The sequence below is a fragment of the Aythya fuligula genome, chromosome 9, assembly GCF_009819795.1.
Source record: "Aythya fuligula isolate bAytFul2 chromosome 9, bAytFul2.pri, whole genome shotgun sequence".
Taxonomy (NCBI): domain Eukaryota; kingdom Metazoa; phylum Chordata; class Aves; order Anseriformes; family Anatidae; genus Aythya; species Aythya fuligula.
In genome coordinates this window covers 14819078-14839637 of record NC_045567.1, presented here as the reverse complement: position 1 = coordinate 14839637, position 20560 = coordinate 14819078, and the positions used below count along the sequence as shown (strand labels likewise).

The 20560-nt window shown below is 50.6% G+C and overlaps 1 protein-coding gene across 1 annotated transcript in view; it reads left to right on the top strand.

Moving 5' to 3' along the window:
• The first annotated feature begins 10255 nt into the window (after positions 1 to 10255).
• CCDC50 (coiled-coil domain containing 50) overlaps positions 10256 to 20560 on the top strand; it is a 36022-nt gene continuing 25717 nt past the window's right edge. The window contains exon 1 of the mRNA XM_032193613.1: positions 10256 to 10385. Within this exon, the coding sequence (XP_032049504.1) occupies positions 10337 to 10385 (49 nt within the window). The 5' untranslated portion in view covers positions 10256 to 10336. The remainder of the gene's footprint in view (positions 10386 to 20560) is intronic.

Sequence of the window (20560 nt, the reverse complement as noted above, 5' to 3'; positions counted from 1 at the left end):
GTTCCCACCACCCAAAAGCATTCTTCCTTCAGGCACGGTGGAGGACTTCAATGCAACCCAGTGCCAGATGAGCTCACTTTTAAGAGGCAGTGGATGTGCCGTGATTGCAAATGGCCTTTGGAGGAGGGGAGAAAAATATCTCTTGAGATATAATTCAACCTGTCAATATGATTCACTCCTTTGGGAGTGGACAGAACGACCCAGTAACAGACGTCAGATGGAACCTGTTCAATATATCTCATATCAGACTGATCTAATGAATTTTGATGTTCCCACAGGCATGCACTGTCCATGCACGTTGATATACGTTCCATACGTACATACATTAAAAATATTTTTTCGTGGCTTTAGTGTTAATGGAGTTCAGACACGAGGACTCCCACATTAGCAAGGAAGATTTGTCTAACGTACCAGTTGCCATATGTCACCAGTTTGGACAGAATCAGGTTAATGGGTTTTTGTAATTTATCATTGCACTTCCTAGTGCCTATATTAATTAACGTGAGATATAACGAGTGCTGAAATGGTGGGAAACAGAGGGGCACTTTCCATTTAGCTGATTGGACGGTATTGAGTACATCTCGCTCACGGTGACTTATGGCTTTGTCAACGGGAAAAGCATCACACCCTATTTTGGGATTCTGTCTGAGTGGGGGAGTGCAGGTTTGGCAGCAGATATGGAATACATCAAGGATGGGCAACTATCTTCATTTTTTTTTTCTGGGAAAAAGAAGAATTGGAAGGTCAGATGCCAGTTCTGGGTGCACAGCCATATTTTATTAGTTTAGAGCAAAGTACTGAGGCACATCACACATATTCCATGTCTTCTCAGGACGTGACTCCATCTTGGTTTGTTTTCTCTTTTTTGTTTGTCCATCACTATTGATCAGGGACCTGCTCCTGGTTTTTAATTACAACCTTATGAAGAAAAATGCCCTAATAGTAACGGCACTAGGCTTTGTTCTTCGTTTCTGCTTCTTCTGCCAATCATCATCTGCAGAACTGAATCATCTGTACTATACTTTGGCCAAGCTCTGACTTGTACATGCACTCCTAGTGACTCACCTCTTGTGCTTTTTTGACACTAAATCATGCCAGATTACCCAACATAGCTTCATCTGATGGTACCTGCACTTCATCTTAATTAAGAGACAATGTCATTTCCATGTTTGGGCTTTTGGCTTCTGATCCCAGCTCTCCCTACATCTTGCTGTGCACTTTGTGTGGTTTTAATATCCCTTTTAATATATATATATATATTTAACTAAAATAATGTTTTGTTTGTTTGTTTGTTTTTTCAGTAAGTGTCTATGAAATTGAATGGGACATTTCCATTAAGGAATACTTTCCCTACCAAGGAAATAGTATTTTTTTTGTTTGTTTGTTTGTTTGTTTGTTTCCTGCAGAGATAATATATAGAAATAAAACAAACTCATCTTTCCTTTCAGCCTTATGAACTAATGATCAACCAGCTGAAGTAATCCCCTTCTTCACCAAGTCCTCTTCGGGCTGAAGGACACCTACATCCTACTGGGGGTGCTTTTTCAGCCACCTCTCTCCCCAAGCTGCCCGTAGCAAACTGGTTGGTAGTGAGCAGCCCCCAAGAAGCTGAGGCCATAACATGATGAGCACCACCTTGCACAGGAGTCTGGGGTGGATGGTCCTGTAGCTCTGCAAGTGACCTGCAAACACAGTGCAGTTATGAGGTGGTTGATGTGAGGTATTACGCTATAGTAAGATGCCCACCTGGGAAATATCTTTGCTTTCAGCCCATTTGTCTCAGTGCTGGAAGTATTATTCTATTTTATTGTTCTTACATATTTTATTCCCAACAACAGTCTCCACATTCTCTCAATTACTTCACTCAGTGATAATATCTCTATACCATCCACTGAGCACGTGTGTCTACAGCTCAACGATAGTGAGAACCTGAAGGTGGGAGCTCCATCCCTAGCTCCTGTGGTCCTAATTTGTCTAAGTCTCTTCACACAGAAGTTTCTGTTTTCATAAAATTATGCAAACATCAGGTAATTCAATCCAACTGAACTGGAAAACTGACCAGGGTGGACAAAACCAGCTAGCCCACAGGGTGGGAATGGAGAAGACCTGTCCCAGGCAAGCTGGATGCCACTAAACTCAGCTGCAATGCCCGAGGGCATTAACAGACCTTAATGGCCCTGAGCAGCTCCAGCTGGGGCTTCTACCCATGCTCTCTGCTGCAGGCTGAGGAGCCTCATTTAAGCTCAGCCCCGGGCCACATTCCTGTTTGAGCTATGCTGGAGGGATGCTGGTCAGTTGTATCACTGCCCAGAGCACCTACTGCTCTGGGTGTTGAACTGGAGGCTGAACAAGGCTCCTGACTTGACCTCAGACCCATCCTGTCACCATGTATGTCTGTTGTTCACTGGGGTGTGTTGGACCCTGGTTGCCACTGCTGGACCAGGTTCTGACCGGTGGGTTGGCTTCTACCTTGACCTTGGATCTGCCTCATCCCCATGGACTTTCCTTATGACCTGGCCTGGGTTGTTGATGGAACTTGGCTGCTGTCTCTGGACCTGTTCTGCTGGCTGTGTTGCCGCTTGTGGCTTGCTGATCCTTAGGGGATCCCTGACAATATCTTCCTCAAAGTCTTGAGATTCTTTCTGTGTGCTGCCTGCTCTTTTCTTTGCCCGGAAGAACACCAGATCTGGGGGCAATAAAGGCTCTTGGGTATTCTGTATGAAACTCCAATTTCTCTGAAGTCACTTTGAGCTTTGTTTCTAAACCTAATGGATATATCTAGAGGAAATGGAGTTCCCGGATAACCAACCTTTAGCTTAATCCCAAAGCAGTAACGCTTTTTTTTTTTTTTTTTTTTTTTTGGAATAAGCCTCAGACTAGAGGAGTTCAGCAACTTGCAAGATGCAGGAGGCAGTGTTGAGCTGCTGCGAGTAGGAGAGTCTGAGCCTTGCTTAGAGTGGCAGGTTTCCAAACCACTGTGTATGCTGTGCATTTGGGATTTGAAGAGAGGGAGGAATTTTTCTTTTCCAGTGCTTCCTGAGAACATTGCATGCATCATATATTTCAGGTGAGCCTCAGCAGAGTTCATGGGCTTTGCTGTGGTCTTATGGTCTCCACTTAAGCTTTGCTTGTTTGGTCCTAAAGTGAACAACCTGCTGTGGGAGGACCTGTGGGAAAAGAGCCTTTGCTTAAGGTTGGGAGAAAGGGTGTGTAAACTGTCCTGCAGCCTCTGCACCAAGGATGGGACTTGGCTGAGACCAGGTGTCTCAGCTGGTGGAGACAGGACTTTATTCTGTGCCACATGGGGAGACTCCTGTCTCTGCTCCGAGCATTTCCAAGGATAAAACAAGGGTGGGGAATGATAGAGTTGGAAAAAAGGAGGGGTCGTGCTCTACATAGGGGAAGGCAGACTGGAGGCATAGCAGCCTCAGCAAGAGGGAGGAGTTAGGGAGCTGTTAGTAGCAAGGAAGGAGAGCTGCCCTCACAGCAGGGGTGAGGTGAGCTTCGTAGAGGAATTCAGAAAGGGGTGAATCATTTTGCTCCCATCCTGAGCAGTGACTCGCAGTGCATTTCCCCAGCCTATTGTATACCCCTACCCCCTCTGTCCACTTGTATGCCCACTAAAACATTTCCCTCCTCGGTTGCCCAGTCCCTGTGGTCCCCTAGTGCCTGTCTTTCCCTGCATAACCATCATAGACCTGACACCCCTTGTCTCTCCTCTCTGCTTTATTCTTGCACCTGTCTGTCCCTCTTTCTCTCCAATGGTGCTTCACTGATAGGAATCAAAGGAGACACTGAAAAACACCCTGCCCTCTTCAGTCTTCATTCTTTGTATGTTTAATATCTGATTTCTTCTCTGCCTGTGTCACTTCTACCCCAGGGTGAACCTGAGAGAGCAAAGCCCACTCTGGTCCTGTTATTTAGAGCACTACTGGAAGGTGCTCAGATACCCTGCTGCTGGCTGGTGCAAAGCCTCGGACAGCACAGCACAGCTTCACTGCAGAAAGGAATTAAAATAATGTGCGCATAAGCCAGAAGAGCAGCCCCCCTTGCAGCTCCCTGAGAGGAGGGAGTGCATAATGGGGAGGGAGATGTAGTTATAAAATGAGATTCTCTGTTCCTCAGGGGACTGTTAAAACCAGTCAATATTTATGAAGCTTTTAGTCTGACTCATGCAATTTGTTCCCCCTTCTACGTGCTTGTCTTTGGGACTCAGCTGTTGCTTGGCCTGTTACTGACACAAAATGAGATGCTCTGGTTTAACTGTCTCCTTGCTTAGCGAAGGAAGAGACGAAGGTCCCAGGCAGGGCATGAAATGGCTCCACTCGTCACCTTGCTGCAGCCAGCCAAGGGAGGGCACAGAGAAGCATCACCAGCTCCCATCAGAGAGGGATTGCACTGGAGAGAAGCAGTGCCTCGTGGTTAAGGCAGAGGAGGGCAAGAAGTGCAGCTGGTCTTCCTGCCTGCCTTTCACATCTGCTTTGAGGACTGCCAGGAGACCGTTCAACTTCTTAGAGAACAAGCCAGCTCCAAAGTGTTCTCCTGGAAAGAGGGCTGAAAGAGCAATGCAGGACTGTTAAAACATGGGATGTGGGGGGAGGCAGCCTGCGGAGAAGAAACTGGGACCAGAGACAGTCGTGATGCTGTTTGCACCTCTGCCTCTTAATCCCAAGCTGGAGCACCTCCTCCAGACCAGATCTCAGTCTCCCATCCCTCCTCAGAAAGGGTTATTTAACTGAGCCAGGATAGTGTCCTGAAGTGGCGTGATCTGGAGTGACCTTGTTACACCATCAGTTTTACTCTAAATTTGATCCTTCTGTTCTGACTCACCTTCTGCAGGCTGAGTCCATCCCAGATGATGTGTGAGCAGTGTCCCTGAACTCAGCAGGGACTCAGTGCCCAGTAAGCGATGCTGCGAGGTTTCCTTACAAGAACAGTATTACCCTACAGAGGCTAATCTTCCCTGGCCTACAGAAAGAGGAGGAAGGCTGAGAGTGATATGGAGATGGTGCTGGTTTTCAGGACATCATCTTCCCTCTCCATCAGCTTGTAGGACATTAGAGAACAGCCACTTGTGGAAGTGGTAACTGAGTTAACAGATCAGTACACAGCAAACAAGATGTGATTTCTGCCCTGGAGCTGGGACTTGCCCTCCACAAAAGTAGTTACAAGCCCATCACCCTGCCAGCAGTGACAGACCTCAGCTCCTTTTTTTATAGAATCACAGAAAGGTCTGGGTTGGAAGAGACCTTAAAGCCCACACAGTTCCAACCCCCTGCCATGGGCAGGGACATCTCCCACCACATCAGGTTGCCTAGGGCTCCATCCACCCTGGCCTTGAACACCTCCAGGGATGGGGCATCTGCAGCTTCTCTGGGCAACCTGCTCCAGTGCCTCACCACTCCTCACAGTAAAGAATTTCTTCCCAATATCTAATCTAAACCACCCTTTAGTTTAAAGCCATTCCCCCTTGTCCTATCACTGCGCCCATGCTGGTTCTGGGGCAGCCTCTGCAGAGCTAGCCTGTTCTGAGCTGTACTCAGCAAGCTCCAGCACCCCAGGGCTGCTGTCAGTGGGGCACCGTGTGTGTCCTCCAGACCACACCACAGCCACCAGCTGGTAAAATTCACAGCCTGCTGTACGTGCTGATGTGTACTTGGCAGCTCCCCATGTGACTGAGGAGGAATGAACTGCCTCTCAGTTGTCTTGTTGCAAGTGTTGGGCTGAAGATGCTGAATGCTACCTGCACCAAGGACCTCTGCAAGGATCTTTTGCTGTGGCCAGAATCCTTTGTACGGGAATGTGTGTGCGTGTCCATCTGTCTGAGTGTTTTGCCTGGATTTTGCACATTTCTACTTCAATCAACAATTCTCAGTAAGTCTAAATTGAACACAGTCTGTACGTGTACTTGGGGCAGCATGGCCATAAACGAAACGGGGTAATTTGCTGCTAGAAATGCTCACTGGGGCACTTTTAGGGCTGCGGAGGTCAACTCTGTCTGCTAACAGTGCCAACTTTCACGCCATCCTTCCCCTTTCTCCCTCTTCCTCATCTCAGTTTACATCATATGGCCTTTTGACTTACTGAGAAATACTTGTTTTTCGTGTTGGTAGTTTTTTATTTGGAAAATGTTCTCGCTAATGGTCACCCAGGGGAGGTCTTGTAGAGTAAATATATCTGTTTTGTTTTGAGGAAATTTGCATAGGCAACCATAATACTTGCACTTCTGACAGTCTGTCTTCTCACCTAGCCTGCCATTTGCACACAGGGCTCCTGAGACTCTCTGGTAGCTCCTGCACAGGCAAAATGTTTTTTGTTGAGCGAACATCAATGCTTTGTGGATGTAAACTTGTATGTACAGAATCATGACTTGAAATGAGGGATACCACTGAGATTTGAGGGTCTATCCATCCCTCACATCACAAAGCCCTAAAAGTGGCCTTGGAAATCAAGGCTGGCAGAAGTGATAACACAAGATTATTATTATTTATTTTTTTTTTTTTCTAACCAGCAAAGTATGGGAGGGTGGAAATGAAAAGGTGATCTTAGGTAAATTTAGCAGTTGCTCACTGTGGAATATGGCAAGCTTGGTGCCATATGAGAGCTGCACTGACTTCAGCCCCCACCAAAGTCCTTCCCACGACATCACTGTTGAAATCTTATCCAGGCAGTAGTGGCTGAGTAACTGATGGCAGGCCAAGGGGCTTCCCCACTACCTGCCACTTTTATTAGGTTGCTTCTGCCTCTGTTGTGCAGGCTTGCAGGCAGCTCCCTGTGGAGCACAAAGAGAAGAAGAAATATCTGTTCTGGGGGTTTCTGTTCTTCTGACCTGTAAGAGTAAATGAAAGCATGAAGCACAGCAGATGAGGGAAAAGTGGTAAATCCACCAGTTTTAGTATTACTTCTCACTTTCTTCAGTGCAGGAGAATTTTGGAACGCTTTTGGTCTCTTTTGCTGATGTGAAACTTAACTGCTTCGTTGGGGCTGGGGGTGAACTACTACCCTTGCAAATGCATATGTAAAATTGCGGGCACAGATGCCGAGCTCATTTGCACACTGCAGTTTCCTGGGCAGCCTGTGCGAACATCTGATCTGTGCGTGTAGCTGAGCTGTGAGCAGCATTATACCTGACTTCCTATTATATGGGTTCTCTCTCCAACTGGAAAGTCAGCGAAAGCCCTGTAAGTGCACAGCTTGCGACTTTCATGCTGCCTCCCATTATGTTACACGTAAGCACAGATTTTGTTTCCTTTGTTCTTCTGTTGCAATCACTCCATTCACCACCTCTGGCGTGCTTTGTTTTATAATACCCTAATCTTTGCAGGCTTCTTCTCCACTTTTCCCCCAGGGAGCCTGAGTTGAACCCTTCAGCTACCTATGGAAATTGCACACCTGCTTCTTGGTGCTCCTTGCCAAGTACTGTAACATCGCTTCCTCTCATCGGTCCTTTCTAGCACAGCACTTGAAGCCTCTCCTAAAGTGCATCTTTGCTTGCTTGGAAAACCCTCATGGGTTTTGGACACAGGTTTGTATGGCATCTGATATCCCAAAACACCTAGAACCATTTTTTGCATCTTTTTGCATTGACCAGTAACTGACACACACGTTCCTGCCCGTGGGATCATTATCCTCTGTCTGCCCCCACAACAGCCTCATCAGTCGGGGTTAGCCTTGCAGCCATTAAGGAAACTTTAACAAAGACTGTTCTGCTGAAAGAGAACATCTTGATGAGGCCCAGTTTATTTCACAGTTGTTATCCTGCTGACCTAAAATGACAGCATGACACTTGGAGCAGTGCCCAGTTTATTTAAGAAGCGAGCACAGAATTGTGTCTCGTGGCCTGCAGAAGGAACAGAGCAGCACAAGGCACTCCCAGCTCCTGGTCCTAACAGCTCCCACCCCCAAAATCTCACTGTGGCTTTTCTCGGGGCCAGTCCAGATGGCGTTGCTTTTAGCTGTTTTTAATAGTTCCAGTCTGTGCTTCACACATCCCTTCAGGAGCACGTGGAGGGCTGGGGGGAGGGCATTGTGTGGTGCCCCAGGATGACATGTCTGCTGTTTGGGGCAGCACTGGATGCCTGGAAACAGCTCAGGAAAGTGCCCAGGCTCTCTGGGGACTGAGACTTGCCCAGTGGCACGCTCCCAGCCATCACTGACACCCTGCCTGCAGCTGTCTGATAGACCACACTCCTCTCGTTGCAGTGTGCTTGGTCCTCAGGGTCTGCCACAGAGGGAGATGGGACACAGTGTGAGGACGAGGGGCTGGAGTCGCAGGCTGCAGCATGGGGAAGTCCGTCTGTGTCACAGTAAAAAAAGAAATGAGAAAAGAGTGGAACAGTGCTCGGAGAGGTCATGCGATCTCTAGCCCTGAAGATCCTTAAAACTCACACAGGCAAGGCCCAGAGCAAGCCCATTAAATTTTGAAGTTGGGCGAGAGCTCTGCAAATGTCCCTCCCAAATCAAGGTACTTCATGGAAGAGGAGTTAAATGTGTGCCATGAACTTGAGCTCAAATTCTGGATCAGATTCCCAGCTGCTTTTGTCCTGGGAAATGAGATGGGCTTGTCTTCCTATGAGATTAAGCTCTTGTGAGAGTTCCTGCTTTTACAAAAGACTGAATCTTTTTCTTATCTTCCAGTGTTTTCTTATCTTAAATAAAGTGGTTATTTTTCCTAGCTTTATTGGGATTAATCTATCCACTGCGATGTCTATTGTCAAGCTAGGTGCTGTACAATTTGCACAGGAAAAGCCCATGTCAATCTAGCAGAAGGGACACCTTCTGTGCTTTTGCCTGGTAGCAGCAGTTTTTAGACACAAGTGAGAGCCGGGAGGGTGATCTGAGATCTGCCACAATTAGGAGCCCTTTGGGAACATAAAACATCACTGTGCCGCGGTGCTAGCTCCACATCAGTAACACATTTCCTGGCTCCTGCTTAATTCTCTCTCATCTCCAGGCCCCCTGTGGTCATTCTCATGTTTCTGTAGGTCTTTGAAACCTTCTGTAGTCTTCAAATAATTCATGCCATCTTCCAGCCTCAGAGTTTTCATCTGAGTGTCCCCAGATCAAACTAAGATGAGAGAAGTTCACTGTCACAAAGGCAAAGATAATGCTTTGTGTGGTGTGCAGGGCCGTGCGCTGGGGAATGGCGCTGAGAGATGCTGCTGGCTGGTAGCACTGATTTTACTCGTGCTGCCCCTCACAGGAGGCTGCTCCAGCTCTTCTGGGCTCTGGAGATGTTCCTCTTGTTTCCAGCACCGAGACCTCAGCACCATGCACAGTGTCGGCCTGAAGCTTCCTCAGGCCCTAGCAGAGCTCACAGCCCTGCTGCCGTCACCCAGCAGGGTCTCCCAAGAAGCAGCGTGTTTGCTTGATTAAGGGAGCTGGAGAAGGCACGAGGAGCCACGTAATTTGTCTAGTGGAAACCAGGAATGGCAGGAATTTTTACTAATTTGCGTGGCTGGCTTTGGCCTTAGATAAGATGGTACAAATCCATTACAGGAGACAAAGCAAAGAGCTGTGTGCACAGAGGAAAACTGAGGATTTCTGGGATCCAAAGCTTAAAGATCGTGTTTGTGAATGCAGGGCCCAAGCGCTGGCTGTGATGTATTAAAGGTGCTGTGTAAATGCGAACGCCTCAGGCTCTCAGCTTGTTTTGTCCCTTCTCATACCTACAGGGGGCAACACGAAAGCTGGGGAGGGACTCTTTGTTGGGGAGTGTCAGGACAAAGAGGAACGGCTTTAAGCTAAAAGCGGGCAGGTTTAGATTAGACATTAGGAAGAAATTCTTCCCTCAGAGGGTGGTGAGGCCCTGGCCCAGGCTGCCCAGAGGAGCTGTGGGCGCCCCATCCCTGGAGACCAGGCTGGGTGGGGCTGGGGGCAGCCTGGGCTGGTGGGGTGGAAATAGAAATAAAGAAGAAAAGAAATAAAGGAGAGGAGAAATAAAGGAGAGGAGAAATAAAGGAGAAGAGAAATAAAGAAGTAAATAAGACATAAGAAAGGAAAAAATAAATTAAGGGAAAAAAGGGGGGAAGAAGGATAAAAGGATAAAAGAAGGGGAAAAACGGGGGAAAAAGGAAGAAAAAAAAAAAAAGAAAAAAGGAAAAGGGACAGCAGCAGGCAGGGGGAGGCCGCGGGCGGCAGAGGGGCGGCAGCCCCCGCCCCCCGTCCCGCCCCGTCCCCCCGCCCGGCCCGGCCCGGCCCGGCCCGGCCCTTTCTGTCCCCTCCGCCGCCCCGTACGGCCGCTGGCGGCTCGGTGCGGCGGGGCGCGGCACCGGGAGGCACGGCACGGAGCGGCACCGGCACCCGGACTGGGAGCGGGAGGCACGGGGCGGGCAGCATGGCCGAGATCGGCATCGACCAGTCCAAGCTGCCCGGCGTCAAGGAAGGTAGGGCCGGGGCGAGCCCCTTGTGCCGCCGGGGGGAGCTGCGGGGACACCGGGGCGGCACCGGGGGACACTGAGGGGGCACTGGGGACACCGGGGGGACACCGGAGGGCACCTGAAACCCCCACCGGTCGCCCACCCTCTGTCAGGGCTGGCGTTGGTTCTGCAGCCCGTGCTCCCCAACTTGTTTCCCTTGCTGCTCGTTTAATCGTTCTTAATTTCATTTTAACCAAATCAGCCCGAATTTGGCTCTTTTGGCTAGTCGGGAGCTGGGGGTGTGTGTCAGTGCAGGGAGCTGACCCCTCGCGTGCCGTGGTGCTTGTGGACAAAACCCCACAGCTGCCTGCTGAACTTTCAGGGCTGAGCCTTGGTCCCGGTGGGTCATTAGCGAAATTGTTAATGGGCATTAATGAAATCACAGCCGGTCCTCTCGGTGCTGCCAGGGGCTCATCCTTAGAGCCCGCCCGGCGTGGTTCCTCGAGGAAATTAACCCGGTTAACCTCAGCAGCGGGCTGATAAGGTTGAGTTATCAGCCCGGGCTCACTTGGGGTAGCTCAGTGAAAGCGTGGCGATGGGGTGAAGTTCATCCCGTCCCTGTGAATTCCCACCTCTGGCATTTCGGGAGCTGTTGGTACGGGAGCTGTCGGTACCCGATAGCGCTGGGCTTAACGCGCTGGCCCCAGCAGCTCTGGGGGCAAGGTAGGTGAGGCCTGAGCTGTGCGGTGCAAAGCCTCAGGCATGTTTCCTGCTCGTAGCTCAGTCATACCCGTCTGTTTTTGTTGTTTTAAGGGTTGATTCAGAGCTATGCCGTGGATTAGGTGCTGTGTTAACACCAAGCAGGCAAAGAAAAGCATCGCCTTCCGTACCTGGGGGGACACGTTTGTTGTTCCTGACACAGAAATCACTGTTGATCGTTCAGGAAAGACTTCCCCTTTCTCTGTGTTGGGCAAAGGTCAGCTTGGTCATTCATTAACAGCAGAGCACGGTCCTGCTGCGTTGGTGTGGTTCCAGTACTTTGTTCTTCACTCGCTCCCCTTGTGGAGGGGGGTGTCTGTCTGTCTGTCCATGTCCAGCTTTCCTCCCTGGTGCCTGGGACGGCTGCACGACAGTGTCGTCCTGCTCCTTTGTTGTGGGCTCCAAGGCTGCTCTACAGGCGGGGTCGTTTCCCTGCAAGGATGGCAGGGAAAATCCGATGCCCGTGGCTTACTACTTTCTGCTTACTTTATTTTATTTATTTTATTTTTTATTTTTAAAGGCATTTATATTAGCTGAAAGCGTGGTGTCGATGGAGCTTTGCTGGTGAAAACTGCTTCAGCCAGTCCAGTTTACTTAGTGGGCAGGAGTTTACTGCTGTAAGATATAACCTCAAAACACTCTCCAAGCGTAAGCTACAGCTTGGTGCTGCAGCCTGCTGTTACCAAGCCGCTTTTTCCAGGCATGCAGAGTTCATGTTCTGACCGCTGTGGTCAGTAAAGCTCTTGTAAGGCGTTTGCTGAAGGTTTTGGTGGTGGCTGCAATATGTAGGCTGAGCATCTCTGCCAGTATTTCCACTTGCTTCTCAAGTGCCTGTGACATTTTCTCTTTCACAAAGCAGCTTTTGCTGCGTGCTCCTTTGACCCTCCCCGGGGGATCGCTCAGCTGTCTGTGTGTGGATCTTTTTTTTTCTTTTTTTACTGGAGGTCTAATTTGCGAGCCTTTCAGGGACAAAAGCATCCTGGAAATATAATTTTAATTAGTTACTTATAAAACGAGTAAGAAAACTGGCTTGAGCTCTGCTTGGTCTCTGTTTGTCTTTCCCCTCCTGATCTCAGTGCTGGTCTGACAGTGCTGAGGAGAGAGAAGGGAGTCAGGGGGCACAGTGGGAGAGATCTTGCACTCTGGTCCAGCAGTACCCGGCTCTTTGGAACTGTAGAAAATTGCAACAGCTTAAGTTTTTATTTCATTTTATTTTTAATAGCATTAAAAAAGTATAAGGCAATGTGTCTGTGTCAGTCATTACAATCAACCCAGCCACACTGCTGCTTAAGCTCCAGTCTTGACAAAGGCGAATTGTCACCCCCACCTGCGCTGCGAGAGGCACAGCAGCACTGCTCACCTTATGATTTCTATTTATTGTTTAATTTGACTTCCTGAAGCTCCTGATCCGTACTTTAAAATGCTGCTGGTTGTTTCCCAAATGTAGAAGCAGAAAATGCACCTCCAAGTGCTGCCACAGGGAAACAGAAGTTGGACAAGAAAACCCTGGGGCAGGCAAACTAGCTGGCTTTAGCGGACATGGAATAAAAGTTTGTTGTAAGCATCTGTCTTCTTCCCAGCCACAGCTCCTTCCCTCTGACCCCTGCAGCTTAACCTGACCTTCACTGAGACTCCTGCAACAAAAGCCTGCTGGGGGGAAGCAACAGAGGGACGGGTACCTCTGGGGACAGCCTGCTGACCTGATGGGTTTATGGCAGGGCTGGCGGTGTGTGCTCAGCTGCACGGCGGTGGAGGAAGGAACTCGACGTCTGTCAGAAACGCACGTGGGTTCAGAAAGCTTCGATGGCTGGCACGGTATCTGGCGAGGAGTGTGTGGGGCTGGATTCTGCCTTGGGGTTTTTCAAGAGGGGGGTGTTGAGGGGTGAGCTGTCAGCCGTGTTCGTGTGAAGGAAGGGTTCAGCTTCAGCTGGTGTCAGCGGAACAGCTTTGAGAGAGGCTGATGGTCAGCCGGGTCACCGTGAAGCCACCTGCACCGTGCCCTTTGGCTCCAGCTGATGTTTTTTTCATGGAGCCTGATGTGCAGTGTCGCAGCTCTCTGCTTTGTGACTTCCTCTGAGAAGCACTCTGAAAAATTCAGGCGAGCTGGATGGCTCGAGGGCAGCAGGGCGGTGGAGGCTGATGGGACGCGGACACAAGATTTTCTTTCTAGGTCACTGGTTCATGTCCAGCTCTTCTGAGTAATAGGAGGTCTGTTTTTCCAGTGTGCATGAATTCAGTAGCTGCGGCTGTGGTGCTCGTTTTGCCTCTGGTTAAAGCTGGGTGAAAGTTTTATTATGCATTCAGTTGTTCCGGGTCTGCAGCACTTGGCAGAGGAGATGGGCAGGATTAGCATTTCATGCTCGTGGCTTCAGAGCAAGCAGGTCTGCCTCCTCCCAGCCCTTAAATCCTCGCGCTGTCCTCCGTGAGCTGCCATGAGCGTTGTACCAAGGCAAAAAGATTGCCCAAAAAGCAGACTTTGGCAGAGAGAAGCTTCCAAACTCAGGTTGATGCCTCCTGCAGACAGAGATTCCCTTAGCTACTGACAGCAGAGAAGTTTTGGGGCTGGAATAAAGGGTGCAAAGCCTGTTTTGTCCCAAGTCCTGGAGGTGGCCAGAAGGCAGAGGGAGTTCCCAATACTAGGACGTTGGCTGGCTCCCGTTGCTGCTGCCTGAGCAGTGCCTTGCGGGCAGCATTGTGTTTACTGGGACCGTGGGCCTCTGTTTAATCTTTAATTTCCTGTGGCCGTGAGCAACATCAGAGGGCTCATGTGTGCCAGGAGGAGTTCGAGACAGCAGGACGGGCCCCTTGTGCCCTCAGTGGGACTGCACGAGGAAACCCTGCTTGGGGAAATGCCGGGCTGTGCCTTGGGGCTGCGTGAGATGCCTCTGCTCTGCTGGAATTAGCCTTGTTTTTCTTCTTGCTGAGAGATATCCAGCCCGTGCGAATGTGGCGATTTATGGATGAGGTGACATGTCCCCTCCCTGCTTCCTTGTCCCCTTCCCAGCGTGCGTGCAGCCGGCTGGCTGCTGAGCACTGGTTTGAAGGCTGAAAGGCTGCAGGGGGTGGCTGAGCTGCTGCCAAACCTGCCGTCAGACTTCAGAACTTTAACTCCGCTTTCTGGCATCGTGCTTGCTGCTGACCTGTCCTTTTGTCTTCCTCTGAAGCGACGATAAAGGTGTTTGCCTTTCTGCTGCCCCTGCCTTGCAGTGCATTCGCGGCCCTTTGCTGGGCATCGCCGCCTGGGAAGGCAGGGCAGATCCCCACAGGGATGCTCAGTGCTCTCCTTACTGTGCTGGATGGGTTTGGGCCACAGGGAAGTTCATATTTCCCTTTGAATTACAGAAATCGTGCCCTTTGCACCATTTCTGTCTTAGTATGTGAAAAGACACCACGCTGCTTGGTAACGCTGTAAGTGCTATAAGGCCTTGGCGCAATATTGCAGCTGGGAGACCCTTTTAGCAGGGCTATCGTGAGCCTTGCTTTCAGCAGAGAAGGCCCGGTGCTCTTTTTCCTTAGCTACTGACAGCAGAGAAGTTTTGGGGCCAGAATAAAGGGTGCTGGTGGGGTTTGGGCTGCGCGCTCCCTGCAGCCCTGCCTGCGGTGAGTGCTGTTCAGGACAGAAAGCCGAGGTGGGTTAGCAGGTGACTCGCTCTTCTTCACTTCTCTTTTCAAAGGAGGTTTTTTTGAAATACTACGTGCAGCGAAATGCTGAGGTCATGCGTGTGCACGTGCATGGTTCTTACTTTCGCCAGCCGTTCTGCTGAACAGAGTCAGTGCTCGGAGGAAGGGGCAACAGAGGAAATTTATATGGGCTAAATATGCAATGTTCAGTCAGTGCCCAAATGCGTGGGCACACATCAGGGTGGCATGGGTGGAAAGTCTGGTGCACATCAGTATGGCTTTTGCTCTGCAGAGGTGTCTGAGTGGGTGCTCCTGCTGCAGGCATGGAAACATTACCTGGGGCATCCTGTCAGGAAGGAGCTTCCCTCTGTTCTGAAGCTGTTTGTTTTTGTTGATTTTTTTTTTTTTTTTTTTAATAGGGTGCTGGTGTGGAAGCAGGGATATATGTCCTAAATTCACCAGTGTCTCCTGTAGCCTTCTCCATTGGGGCTGGGGCTAAGCAGCAGAGGACAGCAAGGAGAGACCTGGGACTTTTCCAAGCCGCCAGGGTGTTGGCTCTTCTCGTGGTGCGCAGGGAGCGCCGCTATTCACAGGGCTCTGCTCTCCTGCAGGCCTTGCAGCCGGCGCCAGGTTTCCGAAGGAAGTTGGTGTTGGGAAGAGGCTGGGCTCTCCTGACGTAATTCACAGTGCTTGAGGGGCTGGGTGCTTGGCTGGGGCTGTGTGGCCCTGCCCGTGCTCCCCACAGCCCCGATCCTGCAAGGAGGAGCAGGCAGCTCTGCCTCCAGCCCAGCTACCTTGTGCTCCAAGCTGTTGGCAGTGCCTGGAGCATCAGATCTGGCCAAGCAACAGGTGAACCTATTAGGTCCTGATTCTTTTTTTTTTCCCCCCTCCAAGCTGTATGTATACAGTACCACCTAAAGGCGATTGAGCCCTCAAAAGGAAAAGAAAAAAGTTTACTTCTGACTGTCTTGAATCTTTTTTTGTGCTCTCAGAGCAGGCACGCGATAGAATAGGGCTGTCAGCCTTACAAATGCTTTGCAATGCACGTGAGTGGATGCAGATGCCCCGACGCAGTGTGCTCCAGGTTTGTGCTGCAGGTTTCGCCTCCCTGCCCGTCTGCTCCAGAGGCTGGGGCCGTGTTCTCACCCTCCTGTGCTGTTGTCTGTAATCCTAGCTGCTGAGGGCAGAGTGCCAGCACCAGGCTCTGACAGGAAGGGGGACGTGTATTGTTAGTGCTGCAACTCTACTGACTTGTGGCTCTTTTGCAGATGGATGCAGGAGTTTGACTGATCCGGGGCCAGCTTTGGTACTCTGTGTTCTCCGGAGCTGACTAACAAACGTGGAGAGCTTACATGTGGGAAGTGTGTGTCTAGGGGGGGAGAGCACCCGAGAGGGGGCTGGCAGAGCAAAAACTAAACAAGAAAAGGGTGTGGGGGGTGTTTTAAAAATGAGGCAGAGCATCCCTGACCTGTTAGGTACAAGATGACTGTCCTCACAGGGCAGAGAAGGCTCATCTGCAGCGTGGACAGCAGGCAGGAGTGCTCCTTTCTAGGAAGAAGGAAGCTGATAGGAATCTGCAAGAACCAGAGCTGGTTGCAGCATCGGTTCAGACACCTTCAGCTTTGAATGCAGCAGTTGGCCGGGTTTCCTGCAAGCCCGGGAGGCTGCCCTGAGGCCCATCCTGCTGGAGCTTCGCTTCTCTTGGTATCAGATCCAGATGAATGAAGCCTGCGTGCTGATGCTGCAGTCCGCCCAGCTGCAGCTCTGGTTTAGCTGCGGGCCTTGGAGCAGTCTCAGGTTTGGCACCAGTCACCTGGGCACGGAAAAGAAAGTGGCGTTTCTGCTGCTGGTTCCTCTAAATGACAGCAGGTCCGCCGGGGTGTGAAACCTCAGTGTGAGGTTTTCAGAGGAACTAGAACTCTTCTTGGCACTTGGCACCTTGCCGTGGGCGGTAGCTTTTCCGAAGTCAGCCTTGCACAGCGAGTATTGAAAGGGCACTGAGCAGTGCCTCTCTGAATCCCATCTCCCTTGTCTTTTCTGCATTATCTTTTAGGGTTAAGCTGGAAGAGAAGCCTGGGAGAGCTGACGGTTTGAATTATCCCGGCTCCGTCTCTGTGGTGCTGCTGTGTGAGCTTATTCACCACTGCCAAAAATTGGGGGTTTTAAAATGAAGCACCCACAATCCGGGGAGCTGTGGCTCCTGAAAGCCACCCCGAAGCACAGGGTGGGACTGCCAGCCCTCTGCAGAGCTGCTGCTGCGCTGAGCAAGGGATTTGGGCTTGCATGGAGCAGAGAACAGAAGTTTTGTCTGTCTGGGAAATTAGTGTGTCCTTCCAGCACTTTTGTGTAGTATGAAATCGCTGAAAACGCCGAAGTGAAAGCTGCTTAACAAATCAAAGTAAAATACGGTAATCGCTGTTGAGATGGATGAGGGGGAGAGGAGCGTATAGAGCGCAAATCCCTTGAGATGCGAGCTCCATGCCTGAGCAGTTTTCTGAGTGGGTGGCTGCTCAGCGTTGTGAGGAGACTGTTTTTCTTTTTCCTTCCCTTACACCGCCTGAAATGAGTGGTGTTGGGCTTAGAACTAAAACTGCCATGACATCCTGTTTGGGGAGGAGGGGGGAGAGAAAGGGGAAAAAAAAAAAACACACACACAAAAATCCTCCTGAGAAGAACAGCATCGTATGATCTGTGGGACACTACTGAAGGCATGGCTTGCAGCTATAATAGGGTTTGTGGGGACATCTGTGTGAGCCAGGGATTTTGGTCAGGGCAGTGGTGGTTATTTTGCTGTGCCCCATGGTTGGGGGCAGTGGTGCAGGTCGGCTGATGGGAAAACTTCTTTCTACTTTCTTCTTCTTTCTACTCTTAGGGTGCCAAAATACTGTATGTGTTCAGCTTCTCCAATGTGCCTGCACTTGTGGAACATGAGGCAGCAGCTGTAGCAGCAACTGGGGGGGATTTTTTTTGACTCAGAGTACTCCAAATCTGGAACCCAGCGGGACCTGGCTGGAAGGGCTGAGTTTCTGAAGCATGTGTCAGTAAGTCCTGAAGGCTCAAAGTCATTATCCAGTACGTGTACAAGCTTGAAGTGCTTCAGCTCAGTATTTTCTTCTGAAAATATGGGATGTGGTCTTTAACATCCTTGACCTATGAGTTGTGTCTTAATCTTGAGGAATAAAAAGAATTGCCCTTATCTAGAAAGTCTGCAGGTGAAGCTACGTAGGGTGGAGTTATCCAACGGTGAAAAAGATGTCAGCCCTTCTGTAATAAAGGCAGAACAATACTTTGGGGTTTTTATTAAGTTTTGTGCTGGGGCATGGTCTAAGATGACCTTCTGAGGTCCCTTGTGGTGCTACTTTCTGCAGTCTTAGGTATCTCCAGCTTCCTGTTTGTGCTGTGCAAGCTCATCACCTTCTGCTATGGAGTGCTCAGCAGATGCTATCTCAGCTTGAGGACTGCTCTACGGCATGGTTCACAGCCGAGTTTAAAGGAGAGACAATGCCAAGGCAGTGGCCTCAGAGGGCATTTTGTGGAGGGAGGGCTGCTGATTTCCATTTCCAGGCAAGTTGAAGGATCGACTCACGTTCTGAAGGTTTGGTTCGAACAATATACGTGGTCTTCCTTTCAAAGCATTGTTGGGCAGGTGAAAGCTGGTTGCTGGAGGTGGGTGCAGGCAGAACACAAACCCCTGCCCTTGACCACGAGGCATTATCTTTAGAGCAGCGAGGATAACCTCCTTCCCAAATCCCAAGCTGTTTTTAGCTTCCATGCTAAGACTGCCAATAAGAACAAGACAAAAAAAAAAAAACAAAAAAAAAAAAAAACAACCTATGGTTCTGTGGAGATATTTCTTGCTCCACATATTCATCCTTTATAAAGCGAGGCAGAGACCTGTTGTTTGGCTCCCGGTGGGGCCGCCCAGCCTCCTCATGCTGCCTCGTAGCTCCCAGTTGTGCACGCCGTGCTGAGGGGCAGAAATCCCTTCCCCAGGCTGCCCTGCCCGTCGCCCAGGGGCCGGCTTCTCCCTGCGCCAAGTCTGATTTCCTTGGCACCGTCTGCCCGAGCTGATCGAGGCCCTAGGAATGCCGTCTGGAACTCCAGCTGCCGAGACGTGTCCCGGCCAGCCCAGACGCCATGTGGATTAGCACGAGCTCGGGGAGCTCCTGGTGCCACGGGAGAGGCAGGAAGGAAACGAGAGGCTTCGCTCGCTGCTGCCTTGGGGTGAGCTGCCGATGGGTGTCCTGACTCCACGTTTCCTCTGGAAACTGCCCCCAGTTAGCCCCTCGCCCCAAGCTGGGTGCCAGCTCGGTCGGGCTAGCTGGGGTTCAAGGAAACCATCTGCAGATCTCGGAGCACTTGCCTCACCCAGACCAGGCCCTGCTGCTAGGAGTCCCTGAGGTCCCAGCTTCTCTTTCTCATCTGTTTTTTTTGTTTGTTTGTTTTTTTTTTTTTTTTAATAACTCGGCATCTACCCGAGATCGCTGGCTCGAAACGGGCTGCACTTGCTGCTCTCCACCGAATCAGTCAGCTCTGCAGGCCTTAAAAAGTGGTTTTAGCTGCTCAAACTGTTTTTTCCTGTGTCACTTTTGCCCCCCCCCTTTCCTCTTGTCCTTCACTTCAGGATTCAGACGCTGCAGATGTTCGGAGCTAAGCGTGACTCACGCCTTCTCCTTTATTTTATGAATTATCCAGCGCGTGATGTCAGTGGGGAAAATGTTGGGAGTGGAGGGGGTGGGAGCAAGAGATTTTTTATTTATTTATTTATTTATTTTAAGGCCCCAAAGGAAATGCTTGGGGCGTGCGTGTGGGCCCTGGGGCGCTGTTATTAGGGCAGCACACACCTTTAGGGACAAGGGGTCCCTCGTGGGTGCCGCTGCTGCACAGGGTGATGCTTCCAGCCAGGCTTCTGCCCTCCTCCTCCTCTGCTGGCACTCGTGGCTGTGAAAACGGCTGGGCTGGCAGCTCCTTCCTTCACAGCTGTGCCAGCAGAGCACAGCCCAGGCCGGCTCCCTGCTGCGGCAGGGCAGATTGGCTTAATCAGGCTATGGCAAACCTGTTGTTAATGTTTCACGCTCCACCGGGCTCGCCACTCGGAGCTGCTCCGATTGCAGCCCTGCCGCTTGTTTGGCCATCTGGTGGCTCGCAGCCAGGGCCCGGAGATGGGAAATGAAGTTAATTCTCAGCGGTGAGCGTGCGTTAAGCTTACCTTTTCATTTCTCAGCCGTGCAATTAGGGAATAGGGGAAGAGATCTCTATCCCCCACGGCACGAAGCCTCTCGGAAAGGAGGAGCTGTGAGGCTGTTGTCCTTGGGGCCGTCCTATTTCTCAGCACGAAGCCAGTGCAGGTAATACCCAGTAATAAGTGTCAGGGCCAGGCTGAGGCCGGGCAGGGGGTGAGGATTTGTGTTGCTGAACCTTTGTTTCAGACCACGTCTGACCTGTCTGCATCTCCAGCTATCCTGAATTTCCCTTGCTGTTGGATGCCTCCTGAAGGAAGGAGGGCTGGCTTTCTTGGCCTCACCTGCAGTTGCAATCATGCTTGACCCAGTGCCATGAGCACCAGGTCGGGTCTTAAGGGAGCGCTCTGCACTTGCCATCACCCCAAAACTTGGTAGGGAGCTCCAGGTGTCCCCGTCCCTTGCCACATGGCTGGCAGACAGTGCTCCATTGTGTTAGTAATGTCATGTTCTCCTCTTCCTTTGCACATTGTTCTGAGGCTGACGAGACTTGGAATAATGTGCTCAGATGAGTTAGAGGCAGCCAGCCCCGCCAAGTTTCTGGTGGTGACGAAAGGTCTCCTCGTGCCTTCTGCCCTGCCA